Source organism: Schistocerca americana, chromosome 6 (genome assembly GCF_021461395.2).
Source record: "Schistocerca americana isolate TAMUIC-IGC-003095 chromosome 6, iqSchAmer2.1, whole genome shotgun sequence".
In the NCBI taxonomy this organism is placed as follows: domain Eukaryota; kingdom Metazoa; phylum Arthropoda; class Insecta; order Orthoptera; family Acrididae; genus Schistocerca; species Schistocerca americana.
The window spans coordinates 611,225,700-611,241,787 of record NC_060124.1 but is presented as its reverse complement, the minus strand read 5'-3'; the positions used below and the strand labels follow the sequence as shown (position 1 = coordinate 611,241,787).

Sequence of the window (16,088 nt, the reverse complement as noted above, 5' to 3'; positions counted from 1 at the left end):
CGGACTGTATGGATGGTGGCCGAGAATCTCCCATTTTAATTTCTGCAGGTGTCGCGACTGTGTTGGCCGTATGAGGCTTTGCATTGTCGTGGAGCAGAATGAACCCACGAGTGAGAGTGCCTGGTCGCTTTGATTTGATCGCTTGGCGAAGGGTGGTAAAGGTTTGCGAGTAACGCTGAGCATTCACTCTTGTCCCGTGCTGCAGGAAGTGAATCAGAATTGGCCATCTTGGTCAAAGAAGAACCTTTCCTGCACTCGTGTGGATGGCCTTCGCTTTGTTTGGTGGTGGTGACCCTGGATGCTTCCACTGGAGACTTTCCCGTTTTGATTCTGGTTCCAAGTGATGACACCGTGGCTCACCTCCAGCCACCACTCGCGCCAGGAACGCATTCCCTTCCCGAGCACAGCGCTGCAGATGAGCAAGAGGGCCATTCGACGTGGAAATGGAAATGTGCGTAAGGTCTTATGGGACCAAACTGCTGAGGTCATCGGTCCCTAAGCTTACGCACTACTTAATCCAACCTAAACTAACTTACGCAAAGCACAACACACACACCCATGCCCGATGGAGGATTCGAACCTCCGACGGTGGGAAGCCGCGCGGACCGTGACTCGGCGCCTCAGACCGCTCGGCTACCCCGCGCGGCCATTCGACATGCTTCCTGGTGGGGTTGAAGACTGCGGGCCACCCACTGGGTACACGCTTTGCGCAGGTGCAGTCGTTCCCTCACGATGGTGTGAACACTTCCGACCACGGCGGCCGTGGTCCTGGGCAACGAATGCACCCACGAGCTGGACGACGTCGTCGGTAATGCAGTGTGGTGCTCCAGGCCGTCCACCGCCGGCTGACGACACCCGTCCTTCCCTGAGGCGCTTGTGCCACACCTTGACCCTTGCAAGGGACATTCGTCGGTGAACGTCCGCTGTCAGAAAACGAACAACACCTCTTAGTTCTTCTTTTGACGCCTCCGTGTCACTGTTTGCAATGCGACTGGCAGCGTTGTACGATTGATGCATGCTGCTGGTGGCTCTGTACAGTCACGTGACGTACACGCGTGCCCTCTAGCGACGTGTTGTGAACTTCCACGCTCTGGTCGGAACCACACCTCGTTACACACGCCACGAGATTACCCTCCTTCCACCGGTTTGCGCCTTCCAGACTCTGCTCGTTTCTTTTTGAGTGCCCTTTATACGAGGGTCGACTGAAAAGTCATGCCTCCAACTTCGTAACTCTTAAAAAGCTAACAGCATTGGCATGCGGCAGGTACCGGCGCTTTCTGCAGCCTCTTCTCTACAGCTCCAGTTGGCGGGAAGCTTTATCATTGACCTGTTGTGTTGTTACAGAGTTAAGTGTAGAATCCTGCGCAGACGGTCGGTCGGTCTATGCGATTGAAGCGACGTGCAGTCATTGAATTCTTGACAGCAGATGATCTCACCCCAAAGGAGATTCTTCAGAGAATGAAAGCAGTTTATGGTGATTGTGCTGATGTCAGTACTGTGCGTCATTGAGTGAACAGGTTTAAAGATGTTGAGGCAGGAACACCTGACCTGCGTGACAAACAAAGAGTTGGACATCCTGTGACAGCAACCACCGAGTTTCACAAGCAAAATGTTGGCAGATTGTTTCAAGACGATCGCCGTATCGCTCAGAGAGAAAATGCAAGCAAAATCGGCATTTCGCAAGAAGGTGTGGGTCACATTATTGCTTTGCTTGGCTATCGGAAGATCTGTGCACGATGGGTACCCCGGATGTTGACTCCTGAAATGAAAGCGCACAGACTTTACATTTGCCAGGAACTGCTCCCGCCTTACGACAATGAAGGTGACGCCTTTCTCCATCCACTTGTGACAGGAGATGAAACGTGGGTACACCATTACGATCCGGAGACGAAACGTCAGTCTGCGGAATATCGAGACAAAGACTCGCCCCTTAAAAAGAAATTCAAGACGCAGCCCTCAGCTGGTAAAATAATGAATGGACACAGTGTTCTGGGACGCAGATGCTGTTATCCGTATTGATTTCCTCGATCGGGAACAACAATAAATTCATAGCGTCACATTACAACGCAGCGAACTCTGGAACGACTGCTAAGGAGGGCCCGAAAGGAAAAGGGAAATGTTTTCCCGCAGCATGACAATGCCAAACCACACACTTTACGTGCCACCACAGCAGAACTTCAGAGACTGAATCTCACCACCGTACGGCATACTCCGTAGATTTAGCACCGCCTGACTTCCATCTGTTCCCGATAATGAAAGACGATCTGCGGAGACATCATTATGCTTCTGATGAAGACGTTGAGAGACGTCCCGAGTGGCCGAGCGGTTCTAGGCGCTACAGACTGGAACCGCGCGACCGCTACGGTCGCTGGTTCGAATCCTGTCTCGGGCACGGATGTGTGTGGTGTCCTTAAGTTAGTTAGGTTTAAGTAGTTCTAAGTTCTAGGGGACTGATGGATGACCTCAGAAGGTAAGTCCCATAGTGGTCAGAGCCATATTTGAAGACGTTGAGAGAACTGTGTGGTTGCGAAAACAGAGTGTCAACTTGTTCCGTGAAGGCTTCAGAAATCTTGTTGATCGTTGGCAGATATGTATCTAGTTAGCTGGTCATTATGTGCAAAAGTGTATATGGTACTTAAAGATCACATTCTAAGGATTATTTGCGCGTTTGATTTATTAAAATATTCCCATACAAACCGAATTAACGATTACTTTTCATTCAGCGCTCGTGTATTAATTCACGTCGCCGTATGGGTGGCCTGAATTACTTTGGTTTGAATGTGAGTGAAGCCCTTACGTTGCTATTATTATTAAAATACTGTAGAAGCCTTTGAATGAAATTGCAAAATAGAGTGGGTACGTTTATACAGTACTACGTAGTGTAGGTGCTACGCTACAAGCTGTAGCGGCATTTCCCACCTGCCAGCCGCTGTCCGCCGCGCTGACCCTCGCGCGCCGTGTTGTTGCTGCAGGTGCGGGTGGAGGTGCTGGACCGCAACGACAGCCCGCCGTCGCTGTCGCCGTCGTCGCCGCGCGAGCTGTCCGTGTCGGAGGAGCTGCCGGCGGGCCCCGCGCCGCTCGCCGTCCTCGCCGCCACCGACCCCGACCTGGAGGGCGAGCTGCGCTTCTCGCTGCTGGCGCCGCCCGGCGCTCCGGCCGCCGCCGACCGCTTCGCGCTGGACGCGCGCTCCGGCGCCCTCACTCTGCGCGCGCCGCTGGACCGCGAGGCCGCCGACGAGTACGTGCTGGTGGTGCGCCTCTCCGACGGCGTCCAGCACTCCGACACCGCCATCACCGTGCGCGTGAGTACCCTCCTGTGTACAGTACGGCGTGTGCCACAAAGAATCGTCGGCCTAAGAGAATCGTATCTCTTGTGTTATTTGAGATATGTGCGTCAACGACGTACTGTTGCACACAGCAAACTCGGGTTTTACAAGGTTCCCGCTACCTATACTCCGTACGTCTAAGAATAAACGTGATTTAAACAAACACAAACGCGATGATTGGTCGGAAGGAGTACTACACCTACACACGTTGTTGCGCTCTCGGAAGTAGGTTATACTTACAGTATGTGATCAAAAATATCCGGTCACCCCCAACAAAACATACGTTTTTCATACTAGGTACATTGTGCTGCCACCTGCTGCCAGGTACTCCGTATCAGCGACCTCAGTAATGATCACACGTCGTGAGAGAGCAGAATGGGCCGCTCCGAGGAACTCACGGACTTCGACCGTGTTCAGAGGACTGAGTGTCACTTGCGTACTACGTCTGCACGAAAGATTTCCACACTCCTAAACATCCCTAGGTCCACTCTTTCCGATGTGATACTGAAGTGGAAACGTGAAGGGACACGTACAGCACAAACGTGTACAGGTCGCCCACGTCTGTTGACTGACGGAGAACGCCGACAGTTGAAGAGGGTCGTGATGTGTAATAGGCACACATCTATCCAGATCATCACACAGCAATACCAAACTGCATCAGGATCCACTGCAACAACTGTGACAGTTGGCGGGAGGTGAGAAAACTTGGATTTCATGGTCGAGCGGCTGCTCATAAGCCACACATCACGTCGGTAAATGCCAAACGATGCCTCACTTGATGTAAGCAGCGTAAAAATTGGACGATTGAACACTGGAAAATGTTATGTGCAGTGACGAATCACGCTACAAAATATGGCAATCCGATGGCAGGGTGTGGGTATCGCGAATGCTGAATGTCATCTGCCAGCGTGTGTAGTGCCAATAGTAAAATTCGGACGCGGTGGTGTTATGGTGTCGTCGTGTTTTCCATGGAGGAGCTTGCACCACTTGTTGTTTTGCGTGGCACTATCACAGCACAGGCCTACATTGAGGTTTTAAACACCTTCTTCCTTCCCACTGTTGAAGACCAATCCAGGGATGGCGATTGCATCTTTCAACACGATCGAGCACCTGTTCATAATGCACGGGCTGTGGCGGAGTGCTTGCACGACAACAACATTCCTATAATAGACCCGTCTGCACAGGTGCTGGCCTGAATCCTGTAGAGCAATTTTGGGATGTTTCGGAACGCCAACTTCGTGCCAGGCCTCACCGACCGACACCGATGCCTCTCCTCAATGCAGCACTTCGTGAAAAATTGGCTGCCTTTCCCCAAGAAGACCATATTCAACGTTAAAGTTATTTGAGCGAGGTGTCCAGATACTTTTGATCACATAGTGAATGTATTATATTATCACCAAGTTACGTTACATTAAACTTTAAGATATTCAAATGTATTAGCAGCCGTCAACGTTTTTTTTAATCACGCTTTACTTAACTAGGTCTTATTTCAAAAATCGTGTACAGTCACTGCCTCTGCAATGTTGTGCTCTGATTGCCGCGCTGTTAATGCGCAGTACGAAAATGGCTGACGCTGCTTTCTGTTCCGCAGTGAAACACGGATGTCGAACGCGGTTAGAGTGTGTCGAGAAATAGGTTGTTCTTAAAGTTTACTACAAATTTATACAGTTAATCGGCTATGAAGCTTTCCGAGGGACTGTATTAGATACAGTTGAAGCACAAGTGTACGTTCGTGTATAGCGAAATTGGTAACGTAATAGCTTCGAAACTGGTTGTAAGATCTGGTTCGCTGGTTTAAGTCTCGCTCGAGTCAGTGTTTTTTTCCCTTGTGCAGTTCGAATCACTTACATCTCGTAATTATAATTTTTCATGAATAATGCACGTCTTCTTGTTTCTAATTACGTATTGCACGCGAAATTCCTGTTTTCATTTCAAACATTAATACCAACTAACAATAATTCGTGAAAGACTCTTTATAAAGGTTGTATAAATTAAGCAAAATTGCAATTTCAATTATTAAAGCAAAAATGAGAGACCAAATACAACTCATTTGGACTATGTCCATTGTTTTATGCCACAGATGTGACGTAGAAACATGAAAAACAATCATTTTTACAGCGTCGAGTACACAATACGAATGCTGTATTTTTACATTTACCACAGTACCATTACCATATGAACCCTACAGAACTGATCTGGAGGCAAGTTAAGGAATTTGGCCCGAGAAATAACAAGACTGTTAAGCAAGTCATACTGGAACCTCTCGCACGCAGCTTTTCATTGTCACCGCCGAACGCTGGCGGGATATACACACATAAAAAAAAAAGTGTTGCATCACCTTGATTCCCAGAACTCCTGAAGATAGGCGTTGACTGTGGACATTGTAGCCGGCCGAAGTGGCCGTGCGGTTAAAGGCGCTGCAGTCTGGAACCGCAAGACCGCTACGGTCGCAGGTTCGAATCCTGCCTCGGGCATGGATGTTTGTGATGTCCTTAGGTTAGTTAGGTTTAACTAGTTCTAAGTTCTAGGGGACTAATGACCTCAGCAGTTGCGTCCCATAGTGCTCAGAGCCATTTGAACCATTTTTTGTGGACATTGTATCACAGATAGTCTCTTTGACTGTTCAGAGATTTCACCAAACTCGCCCAAAGATGTAAACAACCATGCATGTACAGCGCCTATTAGACGGACGGGTTCCGACAGCCGATCAGTTCCGGTCATTCCACCAGCAAGGAGGCATACGCCTCTTGTTGTCAGTAGTTCAACCATGCCTAGACGGTCAATACCGCGGTTCGATTGCGTCCGCATTATTAGTTTGCCCCAGGAAGGGCTCTCACCAAGGCAAGTGTCCAGGCGTCTCGGAGTGAAGCAAAGCGATGTTGTTCGGACATGGCGGAGATACACAGAGACAGGAACTGTCGATGACATGCCTCGCTCAGACCACCCAAGGGCTATTACTGCAGAGGATGACCGCTACCCACGGACTACGGCACGGAGGAACCATGATAGAAACGCCACCATGTTGAATAATGCTTTTCGTGCTGCCACAGGACGTCGTGTTACGACTCAAACTGTGCGCAGTAGGCTGCACGATGCGCAACTTCACTCCCGACATACATGGCGAGGTCCATCTTTGCAACCACGACACCATGAAGCGAGGTAGACATGGGGCCAACAACACGCCGAATGGACCGCTCAAGATTGGCATCACGTTCTCTTCACCGATGAGTGTCGCATATGCCTTCGACCAGACAATCGTCGGAGACGTGTTTGGAGGCAACCCGGTCAGGCTGAACGCCTTAGACACACTGTCCAGCGAGTGCAGCAAGGTGCAGGTTCCCTGCTGTTTTGGGGTCGCATTACGTGGGGCCGACATACGCCGCTGGTGGTCATGGAAGGCGCCGTAACGGCTGTACGATACGTGAATGCCATCCTCCGGCTGATTGTGCAATCATATCGGCAGGCATTTGTCTTCATGGACGACCATTCGCGGCCCATCGTGCACATCTTGTGAATGACTTCCTTCAGGATAACGACATCGCTCGACTAGAGTGGCCAGCATGTTCTCCACACATGAACCCTATCGAAGATGCCTGGGATAGACTGAAAAGGGCTGTTTATGGACGACATTACCGACGAACCTCTCTGAGGGATTTAAGCTAAATCGTCTTTGATTAGAGGGACAATCTGGACCAGCAGTGCCTTGACGAACTTGTGGTTCGTATGCCACGACGAATACAGGCATGCATCAATGCAAGAGGACATGCTGCTGGGTACTATACATACCGGGGTGTACAGCAGTCTCAACGAGCACCTCTGAAGGTCTCTCTGTGTCGTGGTACAAGATGCAATGTGTGGTTTTCGTGAACAATAAAAAGGGTGGAAATGATGTTTACGTTGATCTCTATTCCAATTGTCTGTACAGGTTCCGAAACTCTCTGAACTGAGGTGCAAAACTTTTGTTGGTGTGTGTAGTTGTAAATTACGCACTCTAAACATGCAACTGAATCCGCGTATTCTTCATTTCTTTGGTGATAACGGATAAACACCACTGACATCACTCTAATCGCTCTGAAGTACCACTGTAACAGTCACTGTTATTATTTATGAAATGGAAAAACTTTGTGCTTCGATAAGGGCGAGCAACAACTTGCCGAGTGCGGAATTTTCCTTTCTGCAATAAAAATCATAAAGATGACGACGGATCTCACGAAAAGTAGTTTACACTGGTAATGCGTTTATCGATATAACGTATTTTCCCGAAGAGCTTCAAGCTTCTATGTCATGCCAGATTCCTTTTATTTCTCGAATATATCCTTACCAATCTTCGCATTACTGTTTTTGTTTAAGTTGAGAGCTGCAGCAGTTCCGTCGACTACACATTTAACGGGGAGAAGTAGGACACTGTTAAGTTTCTCACTCTCAGAGGGGAGACATGACACGCGCCGAATCTCTGTCGGCTAACACTGCGCAGCTATCCCTTGGCCTGGAGAATGACGCGGAACGTGGCCACTCGTAGCTTTCGACAAATTTCTTTTTGACATTGTTCAGTACCAAATATCAAATGACAGTAACAACGAATAAAATAATTCCTGGAACACTAAACAGGACAACAACCAAAATCACAGTGTATGGCGATAACATAAAGCTGCCAGAAACTCAAACACTGTGTAAGCAGGAAGTGTTGCGGTGGCGGGCTGCGGGTTTGTCAGCCTGCGGTGCTCGTCGCGTGTCGTGGGACTGGCGGGATGCCGGACGCGACGGAAGGTCCGACAGTGTGGTGATTTAGTGAAGTTAGAAGAGATTGCGTCGTGGAAGACGTCGTACACAGTTTCGTAGGTGACAACGAAAAAAGTGACCTGTAGCGAACCCGGTAGCATCAGTGAGGGCGACGGTACGGCTGACGTGCTCGCGGCGTTGAGCCCACCGTGAGCGAGGCAGGTGAAGCGGCGCTTCCAGTCCGTGTCCCGGCCGCAGGCGCCGCAGCCAGCGCCTCGCCATTGCTCGATACCCTGCGGTACGAGGCCGAGCTGTATCGCACGCTGGTGGAGACACGAGGCCCACGGGAAAGACAGGCCGCGGTGCGTACGTCTCGAAGGTAGACGGCCTGGACTCGCTCAGTTCAGCGGAAAAAGTGCGTTTCTAAACCTGTTAACTCGCATCTGGGCGTGTACGTACTAACGATGATTGCATCTTCTACTGGAATCTGCTGTTATGCAGACTTACTGATTAACACTACTACAACAAAATTTAATTTAAAGTCAGTACTCGATACAAATGGTTTGTTTATAGTGTGTAGTCTCTTCTGCTTAACAGTCCTCATTTCATACAAGAACTGCTGCCTTATGCAACTGGTAATTATTCCTGCATGATTTTAATTTTATTCTACCCCAGTACAGGCGTAACAAATTACAAGTAGCTCTATGGACTTCCGATCGTTGTAGGACTAATAACAGTAAGACTCCACAACACGGGATTCGAGTAGAAGATGCAATTCTCGTTTGTACGTACACACCTTAGTTACGAGTTAACAGGTGTACAAGCGTAGTTTGTCTCCTGAATTGAACAAGCGAGCTAACGCAGACCTACCTTCGTGACGCACGCGCCGCGGTCTGTCTTTCCCGTACTCCTCAGTCATTATGACGTGTACACGCTGTGTCTAAGGCGACAGAGGCCGCGTATCGGCTTCTCTTGTCGTTCCTCACGCTAACTGTGATGGACATTTTTGCAGACTAATTAAACAGGCAGCATATTAGATTTTCAATTGGTATATTCACTGCAAGTTTGGAAGCTATTAGCGTCTTTATTTTCTTTGAAAATGTGAACCTGCCAACGTCTGGCAAAAAAAGAGCTCACAACAAGCTTTATAAACAATAAACGTCCTATCGAAAGCTTCAACGTTACAGTGGCTCACTCAACCAAATGAAGTTTTGCGGTGGCAGAGGTCCCGTGTTAGAAACTATCTAAGGTCTGGATTTTTCTTAGTGCAAAAAATTGCCGTCAAGTAGCAGCGTAGTATGGAGTTCGGGCTACACTAGACACAAGTAGGGCATTATCTTCATAAGTGATTTTGTTGGAATCAAAGACTGGAATCTCTAATCCACATCTACATCCACATGGCTACTCTGCAAATCGCATTTAAGTGCCTTGCAGAGGGTTCATCGAACCACCTTCACAATTCTCTATTATTCCAATCTCGTATAGCGGGCTATGATTTCCCTTATTTTATCATGGTGATAGTTTATCCCTATGTAGGTCGGCGTCAACAAAATATTTTCGCATTCGGAGGAGAAAGCTGGTGATTGGAATTTCATGAGAAGATTCCTCCCCAACGAAAAACGCCTTTGTTTTAATGAGGTCCATCCCAAGTCCGGTATCATTCCAGTGACACTCTCTCCCCTACCTGGCGATAATACAAAACGTCCTGCCCTTCTTTAAACTTTTTCGATGTACTCTGTCAGTCGTACATGGAAGGACCGCACACTGCGCAGCAGTATTCTAAAAGAGGACGGACGAGCTTAGTGTAGGCAGTCTCTTTACTAGATCTGTTACGCTTTCTAACTGTCTTGCCAGTAAAACACAGTCTTTGGTTACCCTTCCCCACAACATTTTCTATGTGTTCCTTCCAATTTAAGTTGTGCGTAATTGTAATTCGTAGGTATTTAGTTCAATTTACGGCGTTTAGAGTTGACTGATTTATCATGTAACCGTAGTTTAACGGATTCTTTTTAGCACTCATGTGGACGACCTCACAGTTTTCGTTATTGAGGGCCAATTGCCAATGTTGGCACATTACAGATATAGTGTCAAAGCATATCTTCCGTATTGTCGACCAATTACAAATATCGCTGAAGAGCTGCTTTTGTGTGTCTGAAAAGTTGTGCCAGTGTGATTAGTTTATTACTAACAATCGTTGATTTTAATCTCCAAACACACTTTAGAGATCTTAAATCTCACCAGGGTGAGGGACTGGTGTCAGTCTGACTTACTTACCGTGAGACATTAGTCGCTTCTAATGCTAAAATTAACTTCTCATTTCGTTTGGGTGTACATCGCAGGTGCAGCATTTTTGCTGAAAATAGGTGACCAAATAGCTTTTTAGTCAAATACGAGTTTCAAGTGACTGTAATGGACTGAGAATATTTGCAAGTGGTTTTTCATATCAGTAAAATGTGATGTGTTGTCGACATCACTCGGCGCACACAGTACTCGCGCGGTCTGGGACGCCATATCACGGATTGCGCAGAACCTCCCGCCGAAGGTTCGGGTCCTGTGTGTTGTTGTTAGCGTAAGTTAGTTTAAATAGTGTGTAAGTCTAGGGACCGATAACCTCAGCAGTTCGGTCCCATCACTGATTTGACACGTACTTTCAAAACATTTTAGAATTTGCAGGATGGCGTTCATTGCAGTTTCCAAATATTGATGAATACTGGACTGAACAATTCTGTTTTGGACTAAAATAGAATGAAAGCGTTAAACTACCCGGGAAAATAATCCGTGGCATGCTCTCCCCTTCTACATGTCTGTTTCGTGTGTCAGAGCAGACTGCTTTCCTTACATACAGTATGATTAGCCATGCCCCAAGCATTTAGGATTGTAATGAGCAACGTCAACAAAACTTTACATTTTACTGATTTGATATGTGTACCTATCGACAGTATGGGGGATATGCTGCGACATTTTAACAACTGAACCATTTCCGAAGGTAATTCCCTACCTGCGTCGAGTTTAACGTGGACTCAGTACCACTCTGCTACTCGGCGGCAGTTTTTGCATTAAAAAAAAAAAAAAGCAGGCCCTACATAGCTTCGTACTCGGAACCTCAGCCACCGCAAAACTTCATCGGATCGAGTGAGCCACTCTAACATCGACGCTTTCAATACAACGTTTACTCTTTACAAAGCTTATTGTGAACTTTTCTTCCCCAAACATTAACAGGTTCACATTTTCAAAGAAAATAAAGACATCAGTAGCTTCCAAAACTGCAGTGAATATGCCAATTGAAGATACAATGAGCTGATCCTTTAATTAGTCTGCAAAAACAGCCGAAGCAGCAAGCGACTGGAACGATCACAGAAGTCGATACGCGTGCTCTGTCGTCTTCGGTACAAGTCAGAGTGACGTCACGCGTGACTTTACCAGCGTGCAGTGCAGTAAGAATTAGCTGCGGAAGGAGCGGCCGCTGAGTGGTGTGTGGAGACGGGCGGGCGGGCAGCCGGCGACTGGGGCAGGGCCCGCCTCGCCCCTGCCCCCCGCCCCGCGGAATGCGGCCGCTTAATTTGGCGGCATTCCTGCGCTGGCAGACATCCGTCAGCCGCCGCCGGCCGCTTTGTGGCTTTTTATCGCGCGGCCCGCCGCTCGCCTTGGCATTCCGCGTGCGGACGGACCGCGAATTGCTGATAACTGCTGCCGCTGACGTCGGCACAGTGGCACGGGGGAGGCGCGGGCCCGGTCGCTGCTGCCTAGGCAGGGCCTAGCGACAGAGAGGGCACCCACCAGCGTCCACTACCTGCCCCTGCGTCCACCGCGTGTTTCTCATTGTAATTATTGTTGTCACCTCGAGAGTCTAACAAGGAACCCCTCGAGTGCAAAGTTGCGAGTTCAATTAATAAGGCACACTTGAAAGTGTCGCGTTAACTATAACGACAGAAAAAACGGTAGCTGGCAGTGACTCGCCGTGTTCATCAGTAGGGCGACGGACAACGAGTGTCGGGAGGCGCAGAGGTCTACCTTCTGAGGCATGTATACATTACACTTCACAAAAAGGAGATCGTCGGCATTCGACAAATGTTCAGAACAAACTATCAGCTTGCACCGTGACCACCGAATGAAAACTAGCGCAGCTCACTAATCACAAAGGTTCGCACTATCGAGATCGAAGGTGAAATACACTGAAGAGCCAAAGATACTGGTACGCCTTCCTAATACCGTGTAGGGTCCCCGCGAGCAACACGACGTGGTATGGACTCCTGTTTCCAGTAGTGCTGGAGGGAATTGACACCATGAATCCTGCATGGCTGCCCATAAATCCATAAGAGTACGAGGGGGTGGAGATCTCTTATGAATAGCGCGTTGCAAGGCATCCCAGATATGCTCAATAATGTTCATGTCTGGAGAGTCTGGTGACCAGCGGAAGCGCTTAAATTTGGAAGAGTGCTCCTGAAGCCACTCTGTAGCAATTCTCGACGTGTGGGGTGTCGCATTGTCCTGCTCGAATTGCCAAAGTCCGTCGGAATGCACAATTGACATGAATGCATGCAGGTGACCAGGCAGAATGGTTACATGTGTATCACTTGTCATATATCCGGCCGCTGTGGCCGAGCGTTCTAGGCGCTTCAGTCCGGAACCGTGCTGTTACTACGGTCGCAGGTTCGAATCCTGCCTCGGGCATGGGTGTGTGTGATGTCCTTAGGTTAGTTAGGTTTAATATGTTCTAGGGGAATGATTACCTGATATGTTAAGTCCCGTAGTTCAAATGGCTCTGAGCACTATGCGACTTAACTTCTGAGGTCATCAGTCGCCTAGAACTTAGAACTAGTTAAACCTAACTAGCCTAAGGACACCACACACATCCATGCCCGACGCAGGATTCGAACCTCCGACCGCAGCGGTCGCTCGGTTCCAGACTGTAGCGCCTAGAACCGCACGGCCACTCCGGCCGGCCTAAGTCCCGTAGTGCTTAGAGCCATTTGAACCACCGGAACTTCTCATAGTCGTATCTATCCGTATTAGGGGTCTCATATCATTCCAACTGGACGTGTGCTCCACACCACTGCAGAGCCTCCACCAGCTTCAAAAGCCCCCTGGCGACATGCAGGGTGCACGGATTCGTGAGGTTGTCTCCACACCCGTACACGTCCGTCCGCTCGATACATTTTGAAACGAGACTCGTCCGACCAGGCAACACGTTTCCAATCATCGACAGCCAAATGTCCGTGTTGACTGGCCCAGGCGAGGCGTAAAGCATTGTGTCGTGCAGTCATCAAGGGTACACGAGTGGGTCTCCGGCTCCTAAAGTCCATATCGATGATGTTTCGTCGAATGGTTCGCACGGTGACGCTTGTTGATGGCCAGCGCTGAAATCTGCAGCAATTTGCCGAAGTTTTGCACTTCTATCACGGTGATCGATTCTCTTCAGTTGACGTTGGCCCCTCCTTGTAGGATGTTTTTCCGGCCGCAGCGATGCCGGAGATTTGATGTTTCACTCATGATATTGACGGTCGTCCGGTAAAATCCCCACTTCATCGCTACCTCGGAGATGCTGTGTCGCATCGCTCGTGCGCCGACTATAACACAAAGTTCAAACTCGCTTTAATCTTGATAACCTGCCATTGTGGCAGTAGTAACCGATGTAACAATTGCTCCAGATTCTTGTTGTCTTATATAGGCGCTATCGGCTGCAGCGCCGCATTCTGCCTGTATTTGAATACGCATGCCTACACCAGTTTCTTTGGCGCTTCATTCCACATTGGAGTAAACAAACCGCGCAGTACGTTCAGATAGGTATTGACTCTTAAAGAATGCGTATAGAATCATGTTGGTGTAGCGCGGTGAGGAGACCTGATGGAGATTATCGTGTCGCTGGCTATCATATAAGGCGCAGCTGTAGCATAGTATGATAATACGTTCTGTAGGCACAGAAAAAGCAGTGATCCAGAGGCTGCATTTGTCCAGTGGTTGCAGGTGGTGTGAACTGCAATGTCATACACTTTTCAAGAGGGATAGTTTTCAGTAAAGGAAGATGATTTTTATACGCAGAGAAGGAATCAAACACAAGCAAGTTATTTTGACCAGCTATTGGCCACAAGCAGTGCTTATACCATAGCTGCACTTCTCTTCGCCCATTTTCCCACTCTTGCTTGCTCTGACATAAATATTTCCTACTGCCCTTTGCAAGATTAAGCACACAAGAAAGAATCGTAGTGGGCAGAGTACCTTCAGCTTCTCGCAGCACAATAAATAAGTTTCCAGCCAGATTAACACTCAGCTTTAATTGTATACGAATGCATTACGGAATTGATGTTAATTGATCTCGCTACAGCTTTTCAGGTACCTTTAATTTTCAGGGTTCATTTCATATGCATTTCCTCTTCAAATCTCGAGTGGTCAGAGTTAAAGATAAATTGCTTACTGAACGATGGGATAAGTTTGTTTACCTTATCTTCAAATTTTCTGCCCGATGCTGCATTTTGCTGTGCTTTGTGAAGTTGATGGTTTGTTTGAAATTTCGTTATCTTATGTCTTGCAGGGTTGTAGCACTGTTGGAAACTATGCAACTATCCAGCGCTTCCCTTGAAATCACTGTAATCTATGTCGTGCGCAGTGTGATGTGCATAACGTAGTAAGTCACTATCATGCACATTCTGCAAATTGTACCGAGCACCCTTGAAAAGCGTAAACACCAGTTTTCGTAACAAGTGCGCCTTGCCCTTCCTTGAATATGCGTATTTTTTCTAATGCACTACACGATGACATTGATGCGAACTTATTCGAAATCTGTTCATAAATGGTTTTTTACTATCTGTGAGTGATCTTCCATTTAGGTTATTATGTTTTAGTACCCGCTCCTTGGACAACGATTGTCTTTTACTACGTTTCACTGGAGACGGGATTTGTGGCTACCTGTTCGACAAGGACGACGAATACATGGGTCGACACCGCTTTCAGTATGACTTTCACTTGTTAAGCAATTATCGTCATCATTGTACTCCTCATGAACATTGTTCGCACAGTCGAGCGTATACCACACATACATTCAATTCACTCTCCTTGCCAGTTCTTTGTCACTCGGCGAAATTCCTTGCGTTCCTTCCTGACTAAATGTCGACTTCGGCAACTGTTGTTGTAGATAAAATGCAATGTTTGCTTTGTTTATCGTTGCCATTGCTCTGCTCTCTACGAACGCCACTAGCACTGCAGCACTGTTCTGGCTCTCTCGTCGACTAAGCAGTTCAACTACGCTCCGTATCCTACGGCCGCAGCGCCTGTCGCCATTATGAGGAAAGGACAAGTACTTTATTTCACTTCCTATAATAACGCGTGAAGTCATCAACAGCTTTAACCCTAGCACAGTTCAGTGCACCTTTAACCCATACGGACACAGACTCTTGTTTCATTTAGTTTACGACGGTTCCTTGTCCCAACAGCAAGGAATAGGATGGGACTAAGTGAAAATACTAGGAGAAGATACCGAGCGAGGTGCCGAAGTGGTTAGCACACTGGACTCGTATTCAGGAGGACGAGGTTCAATCCCGCGTCCGGCCATCCTGATTTGGTTTTCCGTGAATGCCCTAAATCGCTCCAGCCAAATGCCGCGATGGTTCCTTTGAAAGGCCACTGACGACTTCCTTCCCCGTCCTTCCATAATCCGATGAGACCGTTGACCTCGCTGTCTCGTCTCCTCCCCTACAACAACACAACTAGCGCAAGACAGAACAAGGCGGTCATTTGTTGCAGCTATATGCTCCACAAACGGTGGTAAAGACTGTCACCGTGACTTTTCCGGCGGAGGGGGTTGTCTTGAATTTCTTCTTTTGTGGTGAATGAGGATGATGCCACTGCATGGACTTCCTTTTTGTTTCTGGCGCAAAGTAGTGCACCCACCTTTCGTCCCCCGTAACGGTCCGTGACAGAAAGGCCTCTGCGTCGGTCTCAGAACGCTCCAACATTTCAGATGAAATTGCCTTTCTTTGAATGTTGTGGTCCGCTGTAAGTATTCGTGGAACTCATCGTGAGCACCTTTTTGAATATCCGAGAGTCTCC

At 48.1% G+C, this 16,088-nt stretch overlaps 1 protein-coding gene across 1 annotated transcript in view; it reads left to right on the top strand.

Annotated features, from left to right (window-relative positions):
* The first annotated feature begins 2,750 nt into the window (after nucleotides 1-2,750).
* LOC124620348 (cadherin-related tumor suppressor-like) overlaps nucleotides 2,751-16,088 on the top strand; it is a 202,423-nt gene continuing 189,085 nt past the window's right edge. Inside the window, exons 1-2 of the mRNA XM_047147022.1 lie at nucleotides 2,751-2,780; nucleotides 2,973-3,302. Coding sequence (XP_047002978.1) covers nucleotides 2,751-2,780; nucleotides 2,973-3,302 — 360 coding nt within the window. The remainder of the gene's footprint in view (nucleotides 2,781-2,972; nucleotides 3,303-16,088) is intronic.